Source organism: Callionymus lyra, chromosome 1, assembly GCF_982586985.1.
Source record: "Callionymus lyra chromosome 1, fCalLyr1.hap1.1, whole genome shotgun sequence".
Lineage (NCBI taxonomy): Eukaryota > Metazoa > Chordata > Actinopteri > Syngnathiformes > Callionymidae > Callionymus > Callionymus lyra.
Window position 1 is genome coordinate 25,059,986 of NC_141818.1, and position 24,895 is coordinate 25,084,880.

The 24,895-nt window shown below is 38.3% G+C and overlaps 2 protein-coding genes across 2 annotated transcripts; both read right to left on the minus strand.

Moving 5' to 3' along the window:
• Positions 1-1,175: 1,175 nt before the first annotated feature.
• loxl2b (lysyl oxidase-like 2b) lies at positions 1,176-16,949 on the minus strand. The gene is made up of 14 exons (XM_087798345.1): positions 16,906-16,949; positions 14,418-14,766; positions 14,154-14,329; positions 8,454-8,665; positions 7,395-7,611; positions 6,636-6,819; positions 5,598-5,749; positions 5,340-5,507; positions 3,842-4,007; positions 3,525-3,765; positions 3,323-3,438; positions 2,200-2,336; positions 2,017-2,128; positions 1,176-1,939 (listed from the first exon to the last, which is right to left on the minus strand). The coding sequence occupies exons 2-14, from the start codon at positions 14,758-14,760 to the stop codon at positions 1,869-1,871; spliced, it is 2,295 nt and encodes a 764-aa protein (XP_087654471.1). The 5' UTR covers positions 14,761-14,766; positions 16,906-16,949; the 3' UTR covers positions 1,176-1,868.
• A 3,390-nt stretch (positions 16,950-20,339) lies between these two features.
• On the minus strand, positions 20,340-24,895 carry cyb561a3a (cytochrome b561 family, member A3a). Its single transcript, XM_087798346.1, has 7 exons — positions 24,764-24,895; positions 24,360-24,505; positions 23,583-23,787; positions 22,227-22,435; positions 21,965-22,119; positions 20,950-21,106; positions 20,340-20,858 (listed from the first exon to the last, which is right to left on the minus strand). The coding sequence occupies exons 1-7, from the start codon at positions 24,768-24,770 to the stop codon at positions 20,823-20,825; spliced, it is 915 nt and encodes a 304-aa protein (XP_087654472.1). The 5' UTR covers positions 24,771-24,895; the 3' UTR covers positions 20,340-20,822.

The window sequence follows — 24,895 nt, forward strand, 5'->3', positions numbered from 1 at the left end:
GTCAAAAACTAGGAATGTGCTGATAAAGCTTCTTGAGGCACTGCCATATTTATTAATGACCCAGTAGGTTGTGCCATCAGTTTAAAATTCTTGGTGAAGTTTTGAACAAGTATCTATTTCAAGCAACAGATTATAGAGCATAGAGTGACATTTAGTGGAAAAAGAACACTGCTTCGTGAAGCGTCATCACTACCAATAAAACAAACATGTTGTGAAAGTGCCGTGAAATACAAATATTTCCATGTCGTTTTAGTCTTTCACATTTTACTGCCAATGTTGACAAATGCGTTTAGTCTTTATCAAAGTCTGCCTTTGATACTGAACTAGACGTTCTTTTAAAATCCAGGATTTATACTCGTCCAACAGTTTTTATTACCACCCCATGTCATTCTGAGGTTAAATCTAGGATCACGCTCCTTATTTTATCAGATTCCTTTAATCTTCAGCCTTTCCCAGCTTCTTCGGTTGAGAGGTCGGGGGACACCCTGAACCAGTGATGTACTGCCTACATTCTTTAGATCTCCAATAAAGTAGCAAACCCTTGTATAATAGCTATATGACATGAAATATATTTTATGACAGTAAAACATTGATTGTTGACTAATTGAGTCCCCCAAATACAATATGAATTCAGATTTATCCCTGGTGCGGGAAACAGGTTTTAACTGGTCTTATATTCCTTACATACCAGATTTAATTTGGGGAAGAACAATAACCCATTATTGGAACTCAACAACCACAACAAGTACACCTGGTTCTACAATTGAAGTGCCTCATTTTTGAATAATAAATGAACAATTGCTGCTTTAAGAACTACGAAAAATCCGCGCCAATAGATAGATACTATAGGAGAGCGACATCTGTAGGGCTTACATACTTTCACATCTCTCATTTATGTGCCAATATAATGGGGATCGAAATATGATTATGGTGATGATGTAACGTGGAGTTCACTCCGCTAGAGGGTGCTCTTCTGTAGTCTTCTGTCTACCCTTCTAATAAGTAAGTAACTAAATACATGACATATACAAAAAGAGGTTTTAGTTAAACATATTGAGTCATTATTTGCAGTATTTGAGTTACATTAACTCTATTAATTAAGTTTACTTTAGAATTTACCTTTACGTCGATATATAAAAAGACAACACATAATCAGCGAAATTTGCTCCTTGTAACTCAAGTCTTTATTATATTTTAACACAGTTTGTACACAAGTTCAGGTTTACTGTTAGTAAACAACAACTGCAGCCTCAGAAAACAGAGGAGCAGGTTTAGTAGCACCATTCATACTTCAGAACATGTGCATTGGCATGACACAACCACGTAACCACATCTCAGAAAGAATTCACCTCCAGCCTTGTCTGAGGAAGATTACGAAGCACATCCTTCCTCGACGCTCTCCAGAAACACCAGGCGCCATTTGATTTGAACAAGTCAACTGAAGACATGTTCATTTAATTTAAATAACGTTTTTATTGTTACAATTAATTCAAAAATAACACTTATAGAGTTTTGTAAGGCACAAAAGAGGTAATCAACACTAGTTTTTGCAAAAACGCTTCTTTCTTGACCATCAAGTTGCATGAGTGGCATCATTGTGAAAACCCACTTGATGGCGCTCTTTCTAATCTTTAATCAACATCTCAACCTTCTGTTTAACACCCCGCCGCTGCTCACTAAACCCATTTTTAACTTGAAATGTGGTATAATCAATAATACTGTAACTCTGGCCGACAGTGGTGCCGTGTAAAGACTCCACCTCCAGGTAAGAGTTCAAAAGATATTTGCTGATTTAGAAGGTCCCACTGTTCACTCAGTCTCCTTCTGTTTGAGCACAGCAGCTCCACTCTGGTTCTCAAACTCCGGCTTTACTGGTGAGTCACCTGGTTGCTGATAAGACCGGGGAAAGTCTGCTCTGTTTCGTTGCTGAGTGAACCACCTGAAGGGGCAGAAGACTAGTGTGACTGATGACTCTTCTTCTTATGAAATATGTTTAATTTGGAGGCTTGATCGTACCGTTGTGGCAGCTATACATCCACACACGATGTCCGTCGTATCGACACCTGCACTTGACGATGTTGTTGGTGTAGTCAGACTCAGGCACCTCGTAGTGGGGATTGATGATGATCTGTGCAGAGAAAGAAACAGTGAAGGGTCTGAGAAGTCTGAGGCAGGTCTGCAGAGGGTGTTGAACCTGACCTGGAAAATGTAATCTCCAGGTTTGATATCAGTGATATCCACCCACTGACAGTCAATGTCATGTCTGTATGTGTCCCAGCAGCCCACCGTGATGCCCTGATCGCCAAAGTTATCACATTCATACCTCTTTTCAATTCCTGCAACAAGGACAAAGTGAAAAGTAATTAATGATCCTTCAAACTCACATGCTTGGTTATGGTCAGAAGTTTTTTGAGTTTGACTTCAGGGGCAGTTTTGAGAATCACTAGTGTAACTGTTTTAAAGTTGAAATGATAGTCCAGCTTTTCTTTCTCTATGTCTTTCTTTCCTGCTTCATGTCTCATCATCTGCACAGTTCTAGCTCGCCCTCCATCTCAGTGCTCCACCTTCCTTCACAGCACAAGGATCCAGGATCTCCATCACCCTGCCATGACCGACTCAATGGATCCAGATGACTCACCATGGTCCTACTTGAGGGGCACTCTACACTGCTCTCTCGCTCTAAGTCTTCCACCCCAGCCTGGATTAGCAGGATGTAAAAATAGAGTTTTTCCTTGGCACTGTTGCTCATTGCTGTTGGTTGGGAACTGTTATCTAGTGAAGGTCTAATTAAGCTTCATAGAGCAGTGTCATTATTTTCAGAGCCCACTAGATGGCGGTCTCTGCACTATTTTCCTTTGTTTTGAATAACTGTTCTCATGAAACATCACATCATTTTTAAACTGATGGCGCCACCTACTGACCTCTAAACAACATGAGACTGCTTCATGAAGCTTCATCCAAACTTGAAAGGAAATGAGAATTGACGCCTCTGAAGGAGTGACCCCTGCCCTGAGCGATAAGTTCCTGTCAAAGTTTTTGTTACTTTTAATTCACCGCTTTCCTTGCCGGGATGGGGAATAAAATGGAGACATTACAGCTCTTTTATTTAAATAAAAATTGACCGATCAGTATTTTCCTATTGAATAAATGATTGTGGCTTTGAACTAAATCTGGTGCCTCATCTTTGAGTTTCAGCCTTAAGGCAGTTTTCTAAACTGACAACAATTTTTTGAACTTGATCAATCACTGAGGTAGATTTCTTTATTATTATTATTTATTTATACATCCCTCTCACATACGATGAGGCTGCAGTTGGGCTCACCTTCGTCACACTCGGAGTCCTCCAGACAGAAGCTGGCCTTGTGTCCTTCTGCCACTTTGGTGCCGTTCAAGCTAAACAAGTCGTAGAGCGTGAACACCTCCATGCTGTGGTAATGTCTGTGAACAGAGGTGCACATCTGGTCGACAAACAAGAAGAAGACAGACCTGAGAACCTCCTTCGTCATCTTAAGCGAGCCACTGACCTGTGACAGTCGTGCCACACCCACGACTCCCGGTTCGCTTTGGGCCGGAAGTCCGTGTGACCGTTGTTGTGGATCTGGGACGAGAAACGCAGCAGTCGGCGGTAGCTGTTGGCGGGTACTGAACCTGAAGTGGACGACAGGCAGTTTTCCTCATATGCACACTGCAGCATGAACATGGGCCGGTCCTCCATGTAGGTTGTATGTTCAACCACCTGAGGGTTCAGGACCAGGTCCGGAGCCGCTAAGATAATCAAGCAGGAAGGGAACTTAAGTATAGGATTGCGCCACAACAGTCAAGGAGTCCCACTGCGTCTTACTCTCAGAGCAGGACACTCCTGCGGCGTGGCGTCCTCCTCCTCTGGGACAGCTGAGGTGACCTCCATGGTGCAGACAGTGGGACAGCGACATCTCTGTACCAGAGCAGCGAATCCCACTCATCACCACCGCGTCTGCAGTCACCTCTCCGGGCCAGTACCACGTCTCCTGCAGACACAACCATGCACGTGAAACAGATGTTTTATTTTGTGTTCGCTACGTTAGGACAAACGCGTTGGTGTTGTGGAGAAGCTTTAACCTGTTAGTCCATAATTCTTCTATGATTTATATTAAAATCAAATTAGTGTCAAATGGAATCACAATATACTTACTTAGCATATCTGTATCATGTCTCAGCATAAAATTGTTAATTGTTAACTGTAATGTAAAGATAGTAGTATAATACTTGACCTTTTAAGTTTTATCGTAGGTTATTCTGTGACAACAATGTCTCCCTTTAAGAAAATATAATTACCCTAATTCAGAATGTGATTTTTTTTGAGGGGCAGCCATTAGCTAATATTGTTTCAAGGAACACACTGTCCAATGACATCACATTTATGTGTACAAGTATTGATAACACAAATAATTCATCATGAAACCATTTCTACTCAAACTCTGCTCATTCCACAGTCCTTGTAAACACGTGGCATGGTAGCAGGAACCCTGTTCAGCTGCGTTAACTAACTGATCAATTATTTTCCCGTTAAACTCTGAGCTTGTTTTGCGCCAACATTTCACAGGTGAAAGCAATTTAAACAGATCACGCAAATTTCTGATGCCAGAAGGCTGTATGTTGCTACCGGCAACTAGGTAGACAAGGATTCGTCAACATGTTACAAACACCATTGTGAACATCAAATGTATTTAACCACACATTAAAACAAAAACATCCAAAAACAGTCGTAGATTTTAAGGAATTCATACAAAGTTGTTAAATAAGGACAATAAAACAATCCAAACGATGACAAATTATATATTTTGCACTGTAACTTATTCACCTAAGAACATCTGGTCCCTCAAGAACAGCCTTGCCTAATAAGTTTTTGACTCATTATTTTTCTTTTGAAACTTATTTTCCTTTTGTTTTATTGTGGACCATCTGATTTTCCTTCATTACTCTGGTCGCATTTTTTGACTGGAAGTGTGTAGTTGATGTTTGTTGTCTTCCCTTATCATTTTTGTTTCTTAATAACATATTAAAGCCAGTTTTGATAAGATAGTTTTAGAGGTATTGCTGTGAATGTATTTTATATTTGAAGAAATGTTGATTTCAAACTGCAGTCCACTTATTGCTTTTAAATTAAAAAAAAGAAAGAAAAAGCGTTTTTAAATAAATTTCCTTGATAATCCACAAAAGGAATTTCAAAATCTAAACGTGTTTAATTCCCTATTTTGCTCGTTACTGAAATGAAACCATAACATTGAACATTGTTCCTTTATCGACATTAGCTTGGAGGCAACGTTTATTATTTTGAGTAGTCAGACACTGTCTTGTACCTGGAAAGCATTGCTAGCAAAGCCCAGACCAAGCTGTCTGCAGACCACCATGGCCTCCATGGTTCCCCAGCCGTCACTGCACACCGTCCCCCACACCAAAGACCCGTTTCTTTCCACCATCACTTCCACACGTCCTTCATAGGGGTTTCGTCCACCACTTAGTCGCAGCTGTGGGATCAAAACACACAAGATGATTTGAAATTTAACCAAATCTTGGGTTCATGATCTAACATTGACACTAAAGTTTCCATCTCTCACCCTCTCTTGGAAGCCCATCTCTGGAACGTTACATCTGACTGACGCGTCCTCCTCATGGCTGCAACCCAAAGCTTCTTTGTTGAAGGAACACTCCGTGATGGACTTCTCAAATCCAGTGCACAGCACCTCATTCATGTGCACTGGGCCCATTCCTGCAAAACAGAAACACACAAAAATGGAACACAATTCCCCAAATTATGCCTTTTTTATTTTAATATTATTTTTTTATGGTCTCTCATGTAGTGCCCATTTTTTAGTGAAGAAATTCAAACAGTACAGGATATTTGTACAGATTATCACAATTTCATTTACCAATGTGAGCCATGTGTTATAAGGGAAATATATATTCTGAGCGTGGGTAACTAAACAACATGGAACATGGACAATATGAGAATTAGGTGTGTGAAAATTTGAACAAAATCTGAGATGTGAAACAAGATCAGTTCTTATCGGTTTTTATTTTCAGCTAAATGGAAAATATCTGTTTTACCATACAGATATAGACATTTTCACAAATTGATATGTTAAAATTTTTTGTTGTTTTTTTTCAGGTGACATCAGTTAACATAACTTGGTTTTATTTCTGCTTGTTATTCCAATTTTTCAGAAGGAGAAGCAGCTGCCTTGTATTACTTTCAAAGGTGTTACTCCATACTTTTACATCTTATAACAGGTGTGGGAGAACCAACAAGCAATACAGTGTTCTTAACAGTCTTTTCAGTTAAACATACTTATAATGAATTCACATGCATTATTGTTATTTTTAATAGAAGCATAGAGTTACGCCAAAAAGCCTTGCAGCAAGAAGGTTGCAGGTTTGGTTCCAGCTTGAAGGAACCCGCACCCCTTTGGTCCCGGGGTTCAGAGTGTTTACTCCAGCGACTCGAGTTATGAGGTTGCAGCTTAGTGTGTAGGTTGAAGAAAATGAATGGATGAAAATGTCACTTGTGGAGAAGAAGTTTTTCAAGAATTACAGTAGGAAATGAAGATTTGAAGCTTCACTGTATCATAAGAACCAAACCTGAGGACCTTTCATACCTTGTCCGTGACGCCCTCCAGACAGAGCCTCCTTAGCAGTTCCAAAGCCGAGCTCTCGACACACCACGGAAGAAGACAAAAGGTTCCACTTGTCATCACAAATGGTTCCCCACTCGCCATTTTTCAACACTTCCACCCTGCCCTCGCCAACGATGGCCCCACCCCTTAGACGGACCAAAGGCTGCTGCAGTGGAAAAAGAGTTGACGTAAGAAATTTCTGCTCAAACCCACAATCTAAAATGAGAAAACCATATATTTAGGTTATTCTGGTTTCATATATTAAATAGACTCAGCTTGAAGTTTGAAACCTCACATGCTCTTCCTAGTGATGAGGCAGCAAAGGCAGTAGATGGGGTGGTTTTGTATTTATACAAGAGGTTAGCAAAGAATTTCCTCCATTAACTGTTAATACTAACATTAGCAGCGGAATGTAATCAGATTAACTGCTGTTAGAAGGAAGACACCAAACCCTTCTTATGTGTGGTCGGATAGACATCACTATCATCTATCAAACACGCACTGCTCACTTTATAAACGACCTTTAATAAATGAGGGAATACTTTTGACGACACACAGTAAATCAATTCAGTGAGTTATACTTATATGGAATCTATTGCCTGCTATGGAATGAAAGTTATAGCGGCTGATGAGTCACAATGAATCATTTTTCATCTCTCAAAGTAGAAAAATTCTAATATCAAATGAATTAATAAAACTAAACATATCTAGATGCAAAAAACGTATTTTTTGTTTTGGCACCTCTTGTCGGAAGGCCTTCCTGAAGCCAGTCATTGGTGTCGGAGCAAAGGCTCTACCAGGAACACAGCTGACCACCACAGGCAACCCACCCGTGCAGGTCTCATTGGACTTCAGTAATTCATCCTGACCCAGTTTACAGCCCGACAAGTGAGCTTCAGTGCCAGTGCAGTTAACAGAGAAGTCCCAGTAGGTGGGCTTCCTCCGACGTGCGAACATCCTGCACAGGAGGCAACAGATGACTTTGTTAACAAAGATCAGGTTTAGATTCTTGCAAAACTGGGAGCATCTTTGTAATATAGTCGTCCTTATGTTGCACATTAAAACACGTTTTCTCACAGCTTTATGTGTTACATAAAAAATGCAAAAAAAACAACCTAGAGACAGTTGAGGAAAATAGTTTTTCTTATTATGTATGTATTAACCTTTTTATATTGCCATCATTTGCACCAACCATGTCCAAAAAGCTCTTATGTCAATACAATGCTTGATGTAATACAAAACAAAAGTTAAATCACTTTGAGTAATTCTAACCTACACAAGACACATACAATTTCTTTACAGGTATATCAGTTTTTGAGTGAGTCTAAGCTTGGTGAAATCAGGAGCTGAATATGAAAACAGCTGAAAATTACGAGGCAACAGCTGCGTTTAAAGAAGGGAGAGTTAAAAGTCTATGAAAGTGCAGGAAGTTTCCCCGCAGTGAGGTTTACCACAAAGGTCGAAAAATCATTACAGAATTTCTATGGAATGCGCATGTGTATTAATGACCATTAGTTCTAGTTTCTCATCTGATTATGGATACAAGACAAAATGTTTCAAGTTAATGGTGCAAAAAGGGGTCTTGGTAGCATATTCTGTCACTACAAGCCAGTAACTTACTGTTGTTTCACATTAAAATGCTGTAAGTATTAAATAAGAGGGTGATAGGAAGTCAGTGCAGTATTCTAAAGTTACTGTGGATCAAATGGGAGAGAGGCGATACAAGGATGATAAATCCTTGAATTCAAATCATGAAGAGATACACTTTTTATACTCAAACACAAGAAGCAGAATACTCACTTATACACTCTTGCGTTATATTTCCTCTCTCCAGGAAAGCCGAACATACCACAGATGACCCTAGTGTTAAACTCTGTCCACTGTGCATCACAAATCTGCTTCCATTTACCACCATCCTTAATCTCCACATAGCCCTCTGTTACAGGGATCCTCTTACGGTAGGTTGCCAGGATGGCTCGTATGCGCACATCTTCAACTTGGATATCAAGGTTCTGTTGGGGAGCGATAAGAAAAGAAACATGATTACAATGTTAAATGAAAAAAATACTTTCTTATGAGTTTAGTTTCTGTAGTCAAAACACATTACTATTTCAACATTTTGTGACATATTCATGCATCAAGTATGAGTGTGTGTCTTTCTTGCAACTCCTCCCACCCAAATCTTGCACCTTGCACTGCTTGTAGAGCTATTCCAGACCTCATTTTTTCTTTTACAAGTAACCACCAAGTGTGAAGATGTCTTGGGGATGCCTTCTATGGTTAACACACAGGCTAGTATTCCCAATACAAATTGTAATGTGTTTTACGAGTAGGAGTTTAGCGTGTTTGAGTTTGGTTCTTCCTCAGAAGACTTCATGAATGTCATCAAATCGGATAAAAGACATAACAGTACCGGATGATACTCAAGGATGAACCACTTTTCTCCTGCTGGTCAGATAAATAAAGGAGTAAGCAAGTAAGTAAATTATATATGTAGAGCGCTTTTCGAGACCAGGGTCACAAAGCGCTTAAACAATCAAAACAATACTCAGGTAAAATATAGACAAACACAGGAGTCTCAGAAAAACAAGGAAAAGCCTGCACGAATATAAATGTCTTAAGATGTTTCTTGAATAAGTCAGTAGATCCATCAAGCGCAGAGAGAGAGGAAGATTGTTTCAAAGATGTGGAATAAGTGGAAACATGTAGTTTGTCTTGATATGGAAAATAAGATTACACAATACTTTGAGTTTTAATGAAAAAGTAGGCCACAAATACCACTCAACCAGCAGTAGCTTGAGCACAAAAAGTACCATCTTTAAACTAGAAAGCTTCCCCACATTCCGCGGCCTATCTCTCACTTTGATGGATTTCCTGTTTAGAGCTGGAATCTCACTGCTCAAGTAACTTTCTAAACAGAGAATCCAACACGTGAGTCTTGTTTCAACACACTGAATGGAAGAGGCTGCTCCTGAGCTTCCCTTTGTGGGAAAAGATGTGTGGATGGAAAAGTCATTACTGCCGTGTGCAGCTGAGGTGAGGGGTCTGAAAGCTGTTGCAATGCTTTTCGCCAGAGGCTGAGAGGTTGTGCTACATGCTTTCCTGTATCACTTTTTTCAAATCCACTCAACAAAACGCAGCAGTCCAAGTCTGCAAAAGTACAACAATATTTGTACAACTTCCTCCCAATTCATAACATCCGATCAACAAGAATCGCACCTAACTAAATAACCAAAAACTGTTTTGGATACACATCAACAGAAATTAAATGTAAAAAAAAAAAAACAATAGGGGAAAGACTGTTTCACAACTGAATTATTAGGAGTTATTGTGTGTAACAGTTATTGCAAACCAGGGACATGGCATTAAAAAGGAGAAAAAAAACGTTCACGTACATTTTTGGCTCATCCATGATTAAAGTTTCTCAGTTGGGGTCATCAGTTAATTCAGTGGTTTGTAGGCAAGTAAGTAAGTAAGTAAGTAATTTGTATTTATATAGCGCTTTTCCAGACCAGGGTCACAAACAATCAAAACAATGACTGAAGATGGAAATTATGAAGTTGTACAGAAACAGGACTGACAAAATCCTTTTACAGACACACTTGGGATTAAGCAAAAATAATGTACCCACTTTTTCTCAAACGCTTAATTTCAGAAGAAATAGAACCTGCAAATGTAGTAATGTACTTTCGTCCAACAGTGGGAATTTTACAACTGAGAGGGTAACTGAAAACAATTAAACAAATAAAAGCTCATGACCTTGACATTGTACATTTAATGTAATTGTTTTACAAAACAGATGAGAGTTGCCTTAATCATAAAAGCCAATTATACAAGGGGGAAATATATATATATATATATATATATATATATATATATATATATATATATATATATATATATATATATATTTATGTAGATCTTATTTATCCAAATGCTTTTCAAATATGCCAAAACACTAAAAAAGGTAAGAAAGAGTTGAATTTACATGAAAGACATCTGGTGATCCATCTTTAAATTTCATTTTCAGTGACCGTTTATATTCATATAAATCCAACGAAGAAAATCACCATACTTAAGTGCAATCATGTGCGTGCCCAACAGCTAAACTATTAACATCTAAATGGAAGTGTTCTTCAAAATGTTTTCAATAAGCCGCTCTGATTAAAAGAACAAACCAACTCTTCTAAAGCTATCTAGCATCGAAGTGCTAATCTTTTTATCGTATCTTTTATTGACATCACCAATAAAATCATTTTGAAAAAGCTGCTTTAGAGAGTACAGTGTTTAAACAGAAGCATACATTCCAGATGTGTCTAAATGAAAAATGATTAAGATATGTTTCTTTTTTGTATGACAATTAATTTAGTTATCAGGGTGTGAAGGGGAAAAACGTCCCGAACTTCTTCAGCCCAACAAATCTTGAATAAAATATTTCACTTCATGCATTATCTCAGCATTTGGCCTTAAAATGTGCCACTGTATAAACTATATATTGATGTTTATGCATGTTTCATAACGAATGGCTTAAGATGGTGGTGCTGCCATTATTTTGTTGGAATTCTCCCTTTACCGCCTATAAATAAATAGCTGATAAAAAAACAGTCAACAAAAAATTTGAACGTGCGCACCAGCTGTTTTTTTTCAACACCTTATAAAAGGTATTCCTGTAAAGATAAGAAAGACACAATGCTTTTAGCTGACTAAATAAAAATATGCCATGCATTGCTACTGATTCTATTGAATGGCTGTCATAGGCAAAATAAGTTCTACTTTTTGATGACTACAGCTTAAGTTCCTTACCATATTTGCAATATTTATTTTGCATAGGAAAGGTCAACATTTGTATGTAAAAATATTGTAAAACATTGAAATTACACATGATTTAAACCACACTTTTGTATAAATCACACTTTGTTCTTGTTATCTCAGAAACCTCTGGTACCATTTCTGAAGTGATTTAAACTATCATGTGAAGCAGAAAGCAACACTGCACACTATCATTGTATTTTGTTTACTGTCGAAACGAAAGCGCTAAAAATAAAACCTCCAGTGAAATCGTTTTGCAACTTTCCCAGAGCTCAATGTTTATTTACTAAATGGGCAATAAATGGGCAAAAATGCTGATGTGGATCTCTGAAAACTCTCCAGAGATGCCAGACCAGACACCAAACCAGTAGCCCACCTTGGGCCTGTTAAAATAAATGTAAAATGTTTATACAATTACTTTTTATCTTATTATTTAACTTTAAGTGTTTCCTTGGCCGATTTGGTAATTATTCAAGAATCAATAAAGTGTTTCAAAGTTGTTGACACCTTCTGTAGACATTGCAGGTATAGTGGGATCTGTGCGACGATACAGGAGGTATGTTTCACCTCACTCTTAGCTCACTCTCTGTGTATTTCCTATGTGGCCGACAAGCTGGAGATTATTATGTGGTTTAACTGACAGCTGAGAATAAAACCTTTGGGCAGACCACCAGTCTTCCTAACCTCACACCCCCCGAGTGAAATGTCATCATTGGTGCCATTACACGCAACACTGAGGTGGCATGAGTCACCAGATTACCACTTCCAGATGATGTCGTTTACAACGGAAAAGCTGACCCAAGAGTTTACCAACTATCCCTACATAGAGGCACCTCATATTTGCACGCAAATACGTGTCTTTCATTATTTCTGTGTCTTTCATTATTTTTATCGAAAAAGCATTAGAGAGAACCTCAGATGGAAAGAAATTTAAACCAGATGGCACTCACTACGCAGCATGAACAACTAGTTGCTTGCATGTTCGGCGTGAATGAGCACAGACTGCAGTTGCCAACCTCTGCAGTAGTTTAACGCTGGTTTTGATTGTTGAATATAAACGATGCACACCTACAAAGCTGTGCACGGTCTAGCAACATCTCATCTAAGAGCAGAACTCATCGAACCATATCAACCCTAGGATGGTACAGTCCTTAGATATAGACATATTGTTTTTCATTGCTAATCTCTAAATGTAGATATGGAGCCAGGGCCCCCAGTTACCAAGCTCCTCTGCTGTGGAACCAAATACTGGCCTCAGTCTGGAGGACAAACACTGGGTCTGTGATTATTATTCTCAATACTCTTCTTTACACACCATACTCTCCCTCTGCTTCTCTTTCCTGCATTATGTCTCCTCACCTGGACTGTTCTCACTCTCCCTCTCCCCTTGTGCTCAACCTCAAGTCTCAGCACCTCTAAATCATACTAATGGATCTTAATCACAGTTCGAGATTCAAAAATACTGGTTTAAAAGTGAAATCCTCTTACATCCTTAACATCCCACTAGATAATTACATGCTTTGATAAAACAACAATAAATCACATGTGATACATAAAGCATAAATATTTGAAAAATAAAAAGACTGTCCAATCTTCACCAGCCCACTAAACAACTAAATAAGGCGCTCACTTGGTCTCACTTTGCTTTACTTGCTGCGCAGCTGCTGACTTCAGGAGAATACCTAAAGAAAGGGGCTTCAACTTTTCTAATTTGGAAAATGTAGCACCTAACTTATGTAAGGAAAGAAAATGCTTTTTAAACATTCCATCAAAGGGATAGGCAGGAAATGTTCAGCATCTGTTTTACATTGCCTCAAGCTCCTTATGGGTTAAGCAACATTAAAACGTGACTCTATCCACCTTTTTACCACATCTTTATGTTTGTCAAATGTGTTTTACTGCACAAACAATGTTTCCATTTTGAAGAAATACATTGATACTGAAAGAGACAAACAAAGGAGTGTGTAGAGGCTAGACTCTGGTGTGGAGTTCCCTCATAACATTGGAATGTGGGTTGGTGAGGCTTTCTCAGCAAAAAGAAAGATTTCCGTAAGGCTAGTAATGACCTATTGGTGTGTACAGAACATGATGCGAATTCAAGCCAGATGACTCTGACAGTTATATGTACAACAACCAACAATTACAGGTTTAACATCACTTTCACTTACGCACCGGTGCTGCAGGCTACAAAGAAAAGGCTCTTATTCAGAAAAGGTCAGAAAACATTGCTGACTTTAAGTGAATTAGGATGTTGTAAAGGCAAGTTTAAAACAAGAGTGTCAAATGATTTCAAATTCCTAAGCATTACAACTCAATTCAACCTCAGTGAATAAATGAATGAATAAATGCCTGAAAGATTTGATTATTTACTGTTGATTTGTGAAAATAATGTTTTTTGGACTATAGACTTTGAAAATATAAGGATTTCGAGTCCCTTTTACAGTTTGAAAAATATAGTACATGGAATTACACAAAGTTTTTTTTTTCAAGTCAATGTATTCATAGTGAAGCATCACAAGAATGATGTGGCGCAACAAGCCCCCCATAATAAGATATTTGGGTGTCTTGCTCAGCTTTTCTTACGTCTATTATTGTATTAAGTAATTACGGTAAATGCCATTATCAGTAAGGATCATTTTTGAAACAACATGTTTTGAGAATGTCAGCATGCAGAGTACAGGACATACATACCTCAATATGGTTAGGCATGCTGTTGATAAATTTAAATCCTGGGATTCTCTTGTCGCTGCACACAACACCGACGTCTTCACTGTGCTTACAGTCGGAAACACCGATCCCATTGGAGGGACACAAAGACAACGTTTTTTCTTTGCCTGTACAGTGGAGATTGTCGAACCAGATGGGTCCTAATGACAATAAGAAAGTTGGGTTCTTCAGGTATTTTGTCCAAAAATACATTTCCAATAGATAAGTAATATTAAGCATATTATCTACCTTCTCCTTTTCCATATTTGGATGATGGAGACCAGGAGATGGCTTCCACATAGCCGAGCTCCCGACACAACACCTGGGCAGCATGAATAGTGAAGTCATCGTCACACACTGTTCCCCACTCGCCGTTGTAGAACACCTCAACCCGACCCTCGTTGTGCTTGCGCTTATCTCCTGCTAGTCTGAGCTGAATTCTTGGTGTGTCTGGTTTCAACACCGGGGCTGTGTAATGCTCCTGCTCCGGTTCTGGGTAGCCTAGTGGGTATCCTTGATGCTCATACTGACCCAGCACAAGATTTGTCAGCAATGACAAAATACAGCTGCTCAGATATTTATTGGCAAGCATTTTATCCTGAAAAGAGAGTAATAAACATGTCAAGAAAAAGATGAATTTCAATCATTGTCATCCTGCTCTATAAATGTTTCTCAATTTTCTCGTACATTTTGGCAACTATGTGCATATACTTTTTAAGTATTATATTTTAAATAGAGACATCTTAAGCACATTACCATTATCCTTATTCCCAGTTAGTCATGTCCGCCCAAATGGAGTAAAACTAAACTTTTCCCATAGTTTTTTGTCAATGGCAACTTTAACTGCGGGTTCAAATTTAGCAAATTTGACTAAATTAGGACTATGTCTACTGGATCAAAAGACACTGTGAAGTTATAAAGCCATATAAAAGACTATAGGCTTTTCAAAGGCCCTTGAAATAAAAACAGAAAATAAGCAAGTTACCACTTAGGGGAAAGAAAAGCTAAAAATTATGACATAACCAGACATTTGTTTTTCTAATTAACTCCTTTTATTCTTTCTTTTTTTTAACAAAACATAAAAAACAAACAACATATTACACATATTTTGCTTCAAATGAGTTTTGAAGAGTGTCATGTCAGCAGTCTAGTCTACCTGATGGTATACAGCTTTAAAGATCATCTCCGTCAACTGTCATGATCACAACCAAACTTCTCTTTACACAATCAGCCTTCGTCATTGGCTTAAACAATAAGTATCTATCTTCTCTTCAAGCCTATTTTTATAATTGAAACTCACAAAACAGGCAAGTATGTTTTAGTCCAATTTGATGCTAAACTTAAACTCAACATCTGGTAGCTTTCATATTGGTCACTAACACTAAACCATACAATTTAATGAACATTATTTGAATTTTGTTTTTTTATTAAACAAATAAAGTTCCTTAAGTGCTAGCCCGGGACCTTAAATACAACCCTATTTCTCAATGTTGATTCAAACAACAATAAATGGAAACTAAAATATTGAAAATATATATAATTTCCGAAAAGTACCACTTACTGAAAGTTTTTGTTAAAAACAACAGTCAAGAATAAAGTTGATAAGCATGCAAGGACAAACACTGCTTCCATCCATAAATCACAACTTCAAACTGATCTGAGCACTGTCTGCAGCATTGAAATCTCAAGCTGGAGTTCTTTTTGTAACGTGGCAGTGGTTACACAAGCTAGGAAAAAACATGCGGTACTCACATCTGCTCAAAATGCTCCACTGCTATCTACAAAAAGAAAGATGACGTGCTCATAAAATTAAGAGATGATTCAGGAAACCATCTAAAACTTAACTTGAACAGATTTGGCTTTGCATAGTTTTCCCATCCCACCAGTGGAATCAATTTCAGTGCAAGAGAATGTACAGCTTTTTTAAATATTTATGATAAAAAGAGTCTCTGTCTCTTTGGAAATGAACAATACCTTTTTTTTAAAAAGCAACACATCTTAGTTATTTTCATTTGGAACTCCTTTTTGAATTAGCAGGGCAAAAACAGTGAGACTGTAGGTGTGGGGGTCTATGAGCCCAGTAGTTGGAAAAGGTCAAAAAGGCAAATGAGAAGAATGTTGACTATTCTCTGCAAGCAACTTACCCCCACCATTCTAAAAGAGACGAGAGGACTGATTTACCTTTGCTTGCACCTAAGGGATACTTAAAGAATAGCCTGAAATATAGCCACAATTGATCAGCCATGATTTCATGAAAATGAGATGGACAGATACTAATGGACGCAAAGAATAAAAGTTTCTTAACAGAAGAATCCCCATGAATTGAAATCTGAACCAGGGATGCTCTCACTGCAGCACGTTTTGTTTGTTTTTTACATTTACTGTTTTTAAAATAAATTATGACCATGTAAGAGGGCGACCAAAGTTAAACTTAAGTCGTGTAATTCCGTTTTACATGGGTTATTACTGAAGGCCATGAATAAAGCAGGCCATACTGTTGTTCTCATTACAGAGCCAGGCAGTCGATATAAGAAATACCATGTGAAAACGGTAAAAGAAAAACATTCAGGAGACGGTAAATAAGAAACAACTGCATGTTTTGTTTTTTTGTTTTTAAGTAGTTAAGAAAATAATCTGAGCAGCCAAAGATAACTTTACACGGGTTTCTGGAATCTCAAAGATAAACTCAAAGAAAAATCTGTTGATTTACAAATATTTGAATGATATCAGTACTTACTAACGCAGGTCCTGCTGACAGCTGAGCGCGTGCTGGATTCAGTCTGCAACTGATTCTCTGCAGACGCTCGTGCTGGCGGGTTCAGGCCACGCCCACCGCGTCATTGCCATGAAGATGGGCGCGGTCTCGCTTAGATAACGCGCTGTAGACGCGACCGCTAAAGGCATGTTTTTTAAACGCATCGAGGAAGTAACGACCAGCAATGGCACACTTTTGAATAAACATGACAGAATTAAATGTTATTCAGGTCCCTTGATAATACAACTGAAAATGACTCGGTCGCGGTAATAAATCAATATTTCATGTTTTTCATTCAATCGTTAGACGTTTACTCACTGATCTTGGTGTTGTATGTGTGAAATACTTTGCTTTGTCACAACTATATTCCCAAAATATCTCTTTAAGTCGAGATAACTCGATTGCAGTTGGTTATTCAAGAGTTGACAAAAACCCCTAACAACCGTTTTTAGATTTTTTGTTTCTTATTTGGTAACATGGTCATTATTATGAAATTGTAATTTTTATTTCCTCACGGAGACTGAGAAAAATCTCTAAATCTAGGAAAATGTTGTGACAACATGATCTGGAGCTTGTAATCCATGCATTTTTGTCTGCTCGCCTGGACTATTGCAACAGTTTAATTTTCATGTCTAAACAAGAAGGAGCTGTCTCGCTTACAGTTGATACAAAACTCTGCAGCCAGAATTCTGAGCTGCTCAAGTAGAATAACTCACATTTCTCCGATCCTTAAAACTCTTCACTGGCTGCCAGTTTCTTTTAGGATCAACTTTAAAATGCTGGTTCTTAATCTCAGAGCTACTCATGGCCAGGCTCCTCCTTACATCACTGATCTGATCCAGCCTTACACCCCAGCTCGGGCTCTGAGGTCTGTGGATCAGAATCTGCTGATGGTTCCTCGCACATGGTTCAGGACCAGAGGAGAGAGATTCTTCCAGGCTGTTGCTCCTAAGCTTTGGAACAATCTTCCTCTCTTTTTGCGCTTGATGGAGTCTACTGACTCTTTCAAGAAGCATCTCAAGACATTTTTATTTGTGCAGGCTTTTCCTTGATTCTCTGAGACTCTTATGTTTGTCTCTGTGTTGTCTGAGTGTTTTTAGTGAGCTGTATTAAAACCAAATCAATGTAGTTTCCAATATCCCACTATAGTAGATCGTTGTTAACTAATTGGTAAATATATAAAATAATAAGAATATGGACAACTTTGAAGATATGCCAAAGAGGGAATGAATAGCCCCAAAATAAACTGTATAATTGCTTTAAGCTTATTTATATCTCTTGGTATGCATAAATAAGAATATATGGTCTTAAAAGTATTTAAATGTTATAGTGCCAGAGCAGTTTACAAGACGCATAATTAATCTACCAAAATAAAGCCGATAAAGGATGTCAGTTGATGTCACAGTCCTGCCAGTTTATATATCCGATATTGACTGCAAGAGAAATATTTTGGAACTAGCAGTTGTCCTTAAAAGGACAGTGGTCGACTTCTTGATCAGTCATCAACATTACTTTAACTTGCAACATCCTATTCAGCTGAACACTAACATGGTACGTTTATAGATCAACGGTGAAAAATACAATAATTGAAATAAGAAAAAACAGACGGAGTAAGTTGTTGTCCAAACAAATGCAACTATAAAAGATAATGTCAGCGCCGGGTCATAAAGGTTTTTTATTGATATAGTCCAACAAACGCATAATTTAACCAAAATCATGTAGCAAACATTAACATACTAAATTGGCCCTACAAAAGTTTCATTCTTTTATTTGAATTGGTGTCATATATCATAACAACTCAATTTCAACAGACTGAGCAACACTTTTCTGCACATACAAAACAGACCTTTCATTAAATTTAATGCACATTTTATTAAATAATACGATTGAAGTTGTAAGTTTGATTTAAATGACAACATAAAAAGATAAAGTACCTGTTTTATCATAATATTTGGTCGATTTAATGCATAAAAAAATAATTGAGGTTTAATAAAAGATGCTTTGTTTTATTTAAAAAGCAACATTGGAAAAAAAGGAATGGAAAATGGAGAAAAAACATGATGTTGATACATTCAAACGGGGAAACAGATGAAGCTGAATAACCCAGTTTGATCTACCGAATCTCGATTCCAGTTGGTTATTCAATAGTCGAACCGTTTTTAGGTTTTATTTTTTTCTTATTCGTTTACATGGTTATTATTATTACGAAATTGTACCTTATTTTATCACCGAGACATCACATGTTAAAAAGTTGAATTGACCGCACATACCCTTTACTGCCATCTAGTGAAAATGTACAGATACGTCTCTTCTTTTACCGCTTATACAATAATGATGTAAGAATACATGAAGATTAGTGTTTTTACTGAGCTGTAGTAAAACCAAATCAATTTAGTTTCTAATACCCCAATATAGTAGATCCTTTTTTAACCAATTGCTAAATATGTAAAACAATAAGAATAAGGATAATGCCCATGTAACACTGCAGTCACTCCTGGTGCCGCAGAGTAAGCTGGGAAAATGGGCTGGCGGGTCTGATGGGCAGAACTTGGTACCACAGAGACCGTGGTCCGCCCATGGATTGTGCTGGCCCCCCTGGTGCTCATGAGGTTTTATGGTTTCCCTGCCCTCATGACGTGGCCTCCCTGTGACCCGGGAGACACTTACCGAAAGACTGGACTGGTACCTGGCCCTGCTGCTCCCCGGCTCCTTGGGTGGTACACGGCCCAACTTCTGGCCGTGTTATTGCTGGGCCTGCGCGGGCCGCGCTGCTGCTGCTAGGGTGGCTTTCTGTCCCTCTGGCCTGTCTTCCTATGGTTCTCTTTTGTGGGCAGGGTGGTGGCCTGGTGGTCTTCTGGGTCACGGCTTGCCCTGATGTACTGTCCTCTGACTGGTTCGCTGGCTGGCCCTCGCCGGTTGGCCCTCTGTCCCGGCGCCTGCTCCTGGTGCCTCCACTCTTCACTTCCTGCGCCGTGTCCTCCCTGGTCCTTGCCATTGTGCACCGCCGGGGGCCTCCTGGGGGCGGTTCGCTTTTCTTGCCGGTGTTCGGGGTCATGGCTGGCTCCGGTGTTTATCTTGCCTGCCGGGTCCAGAACTCCCGCGGGCTCGACCGCTTCTGGGGCACTCATACAATACATACAATAATAATACAAAGATTACTCACTTATACACAGATAAAGGTCGGCTGTGCAGCTCTGGTCCTATCAGGTCCAATATTTCATGAGCCACAACAACAACTTAAATTAGCCATCTGTGGAAAAACTGTTGTTGGACAATTGATACCTCACCACAGGAACACAATACCATTCTTTTACTCTGCTGATCCGTTTCATACTGAAAAAGTATACCCCAATAAAAAAATAAATAATCAGGTGCAAAAAAATGTCAGCATGCAACTATAAAAGATAACGTCAGCACCGGGTCAAAAGGGTTTTTTATTGATATAGTCCAACAAACGCATCATTTAACCAAAATCATGTAGCAAACATTAACATACTAAATTGGCCCTATAAAAGTTTCATTCTTTTATTTTAGTTTCTGTCATATATCATAACAACTCAATTTCAACAGACTTAGCAACACTTTTCTGCACATACAAAACAGACCTTTTCATTAAGTTTAATGCGTATTTTATTAAATAATAGGATTGAAGTTGTGAGTTTTGATTTAAATGACAACATAAAGAGATAAAGTACCAGTTTTAACATATTCTTTGGTCGATTTAATGCATAAAAAAAAATATTCAAGGTTTAATAAGAGATGCTTTGTTTTATTTAAAAAGCAACACTGTAAAAAAAAAAAAAAAAGATTTAATCCATATGGAATGCAAAATAGAGAAAATAATTTATGTTGATACATTCAAACGGTGAAACAGATAAAGCTGAATAACCCAGTTGGATCTACTGAGTCTCACGATGTTCTTCTTGAGGCAGTTGCTGTAGACAGAGAGTTAGTGTTAATCACTTTATGGATGGTATGCATGTGTGAAGTTGGACACCACATATTTAGGTATTAAGCTTCCCTTACCATATAGCTGACGTCTGCAGGCTGTGGTCTCTGCCACTGACTGTTGCTTAAAATCCAGAGCACCAGCAAAGCAAAGACAACGATAAGAGCGCCAAGTACATTTGCAAACACGGCTTCAGGAGGAAGATTAGCATAAGATCCACTAGACCCTCCTGTTCTGTGGGGGGAAAGCAGTTGATATTAGAATACATTTACATAACAAACATCCTTAATGGGATTTAGGATGTAGCACACACACATATACATACAAATCATGACTATTCTCATAATGATGTGGCATGGTGAAAGCATAAATAAAGTGTTGTAGTTTGCCAATTTATTCTGATAGATCTCATCTTTCATTAATATTTCTGTGTATTCTATTCAATATGGTGGTTTATGATGCATATAGAATGAAAAAACTAGTCAATCAGCTGACCTGGAAAACCCCACCCTGCTCTCTTGACTTTAAGTTCAGGGAGGAAATGTTAAGCTCATCACTATAGGAACATCTGATCACCTACATTGTGTGTGCAATAAAAAATTGGGACAAATGTCACTTTCAAACACAGCCACAGTTATGGGTCAGTTTTATTGGCCCCAGGTATTCTAGTAAACCATTTTTCAAACAAAATATATGTGCAGCAGTTCCACGTTTACACTAACCGTGTTAAAAAACATGGATATTCTACTCAATTCAAACACAATCTATAGCACACTACTTGAAGTGTATTCAAGTAAAAACTTGCAAAGAAGAAAGAATATAGGATCTTGGGAGATAGTCTCTCGAGACACAATAAAAAAATAAAAAAAAATTGTTGAGCAATCCTTGAAAAAGGTAATTAAAAATTCCACTTAGAAAATGCTGAGACCAAGTGGTCCACTGTGCAGATGACACAGTAGTCAGGGTCTGACCCAATATTATCCATGCTATAAAAACAGCACAGCTGCATAACTTTAGACTTTTTTGTGATATAATATTTGGTATAGACCCACTTTAAACATGTTTAAATAATAGAAATAGACAATAACTTACAGGACAAAGAAGAGTTTCTCGTTGATGCCCGAGATGCATGCAGCAGCACTGAGCAGAAGGATGCCTGCTCCCATCCACACATGCACCGGTTTAAGGAGCTTTCGAACTGATAGGGGGGTGCAGGGTAGAAGAAAGCCTGCCGCGCCACCCAACCACTTCACATATGATTACATCAAAAGAGAGAACCAGCAGATAACAATCAAATCTTAAGATCCGAGCCAACATTGTAAAAATCGTGTTACCTGTTCAATGTCAGATTTACCTGCATGGCAAAGAGTGATACTGCAGAAATCCCAATCCAGCTGTGCAGGGAGTACAGGTTGGGATATTTGTTTGCGTTGTGATTTCCGAACACCGCACACAGACCCACAACTGAGAGGATGAAGGCGATGAGCATTAGAGCAGCATGGAGGAGCTTCCAAGGCAGTTTATTAGGGCCCCAGGTGAGCGGGACTCTGTACAACACAGCTCCTGTTAAGAAACAATGCAAAGAATGTATTAACCCACTTTTTATCATTTGGATTGTAATAATAGTTCATTTGTATGGTGTTGATTCGTAACAGAAACCTTGCTTACCAAGTTAAACACAAACAATAACATTTACATTCTTGGGTAAAATGTTTACCGCGTCGTTAGGCCAAAAGAAGGTGCTAGTGTAGTTATTCATGTCAAATCCAGATTAAATGCATGCAAATACAATTTCGGATTATTTTAAAAACCTTTTGTGATTTCATTTATCTCACACAGTTTATTAACTTTCCCAGACCTAATCTCAAAAGTCCAGATAAATCCTGATTAATTTAATCCTGATTAACGTGCGCCATAACTCCTCTTCCATGGGGGGCTTTTGTAATGAGTGAGTATTGTGTTGTTGCTGCATATAGAAACTGTAGGATTCTCAAGAGCAAACCCTGTCATTTGTGTACAAGGAATCTTAAAGATTTTGATGAACAAACTTCTTCCAAGGTGAAGTGGGAATACATACAACTATTACCAGATGTAGAGCTAGTTTGGACATTTTCTAAATACACATTCATGCAAATTATAAACAAACATGCACCTTTAAAGAAATACAAGGTGAAGGGATGAACTTGTAGCTGGTGTTTTTGACCATAATAATGCAAAGAGGCAAAAAGTGAAAAGAAGCAAGACAAAGTAATTCTGCCATTGATTGGTGCTTTTTTTTTAGCTAGATAGATTGATAAACTTTATTAATTCCTCTGGAGATCTCCTTCGGGAAATTTACAGCTTTGAAATAAATGGATGTTGCTTATCAAAAAGGCCAAATCAGAATATTTTTCGTCCGTCACAACTGAGAACCTCAAGGATCCACAGACATTTTGGAAATTGATTATGGCTCATTTTAATGTAACTTAATTGTATTTCTGTTCAATGTGTTACTTGCTGCCTCTTCTCCAGGGATCCTTTGAAAAAAAGGGTTTTAATTTGTTGTTAGTGTACTTATGAATGTTGGATTACAATGTCATACAGTTTTATTCAAAGACAGGACTGTCAGTCCAGGTGTACAGGATACTTATTTTTACAAAAAACAGAAATACTCTAGGCAGACCCTTAAACAGAAAAGTGAAGTGAAAGTCAACAGTATTTAGATACTCACCATTGCCATACAGCACAATAAGACCCGTTACCATCAGAACCGGGTGCCAATTGAACTGTTTTCCTGAGCCATCCCAGGCAAACCCGCCACGCCAATAGCTGTTCCAGTAACACACACACACCAAACAGGCCAGACTTAAGCCCAAACACAGAAGGTAGCATATGTAGAAGCTCAAACGGGACCGCATCCTGGAGAATTCCAAAACCTGAGCATATAAAAACAGTCAACCGTAAACATTTCTAAATAAGAAGTTGATTATAATTATCGCAAAATGTAGTATTGAAATCACCCACAATTTAATAAATATGAAGAAAAAAACACGTGTTAACATTGAAATGGTACAGCTAAAATGTATGCATAGAAAATGTGCACAATGAGTAGTCCTAAACGGGAATCTAAACTAATGTATAGGAAGAAATATATCGTAAAAGGTTTTTCTGTTAAAACACTTGGCAAATACCTGAATTAAACAACAACCATAATATAAGTACATAAACAACACTAGCTCCATTATTTATCAAGGTGAACTAAAGAAAACGAAATGTACGTATTAGAAGAGGTGCTTGATATAACATGATCGTAGTCTACAAATCATGTTATTCTACATATTATAGAACGATATATCCCTTCCAAAGATTCTACATTAATATTCAGTCGACATTCATATCAAGTAATCAGTTGAAAATAAAGAATATTAAAGTAAAGTTAAATTAAATTGTGAAAACAAACTTCTGTTCTTGAATCAAATATGTTTCAAGCTTGTTATCCTTCACTCACCGTGTTTCGCTCTCCCACTACAAGTTCTTCTTTTCTTTCTGCTGAACGCTCACTTCCACATTGGTCTTCGTGCAGGTGTGTGAGAGGGCACTCGACTGTGGCAGGAGATGCAGCCGTCACATGACGAGCGGTGCTTCGTCTGCTGCCTTTAGGGACGAGGAGGGGGTGTCAGCGGATCACGTGACTTGTGAGTTCAATTCAACTACCAACTATATCAGAACGAGTTTCGATATACAAACTGTTCAAATTACGGGGATCGGAAACTACAATGAAATCGCCTTATATCCATAACCCCTACAGTCCTGGATCCACCACTATTACCCCCGCTCTAACTTCCGGGTTATTTAAGGACCGTCTCATTGACGTAAACAAAGCCTTTAAGGAAGTTGGGGAGAAAAACTTACTTTCCATCACGAACACCTTGCATTTCCCTGTACAAGGGAACAGTTTAACACATCCGTAGATTCAGTGAGCTTTGGTTATAGATTGGAAAAACTGAACAGGTTTTGACAGTCATTCTAAAGTCAATTCCGGCA

Excerpts from the sequence above, each read along its gene's own strand:
- loxl2b (XM_087798345.1), bottom strand. The coding sequence starts at position 14,760 with ATGCTTGCCAATAAATATCTGAGCAGCTGTATTTTGTCATTGCTGACA. Across the intron at positions 3,439-3,524 it reads GTGTGGCACGACTGTCACAG|ACATTACCACAGCATGGAGG; the intron begins GTCAGTGGCTCG and ends CTCTGTTCACAG. Across the intron at positions 2,129-2,199 it reads CTGGAGATTACATTTTCCAG|ATCATCATCAATCCCCACTA; the intron begins GTCAGGTTCAAC and ends TTCTCTGCACAG.
- cyb561a3a (XM_087798346.1), bottom strand. Across the intron at positions 23,788-24,359 it reads TAGTGGGAGAGCGAAACACG|GTTTTGGAATTCTCCAGGAT; the intron begins GTGAGTGAAGGA and ends TTATATGCTCAG. Across the intron at positions 20,859-20,949 it reads CTGCAGACGTCAGCTATATG|CAACTGCCTCAAGAAGAACA; the intron begins GTAAGGGAAGCT and ends CTCTGTCTACAG.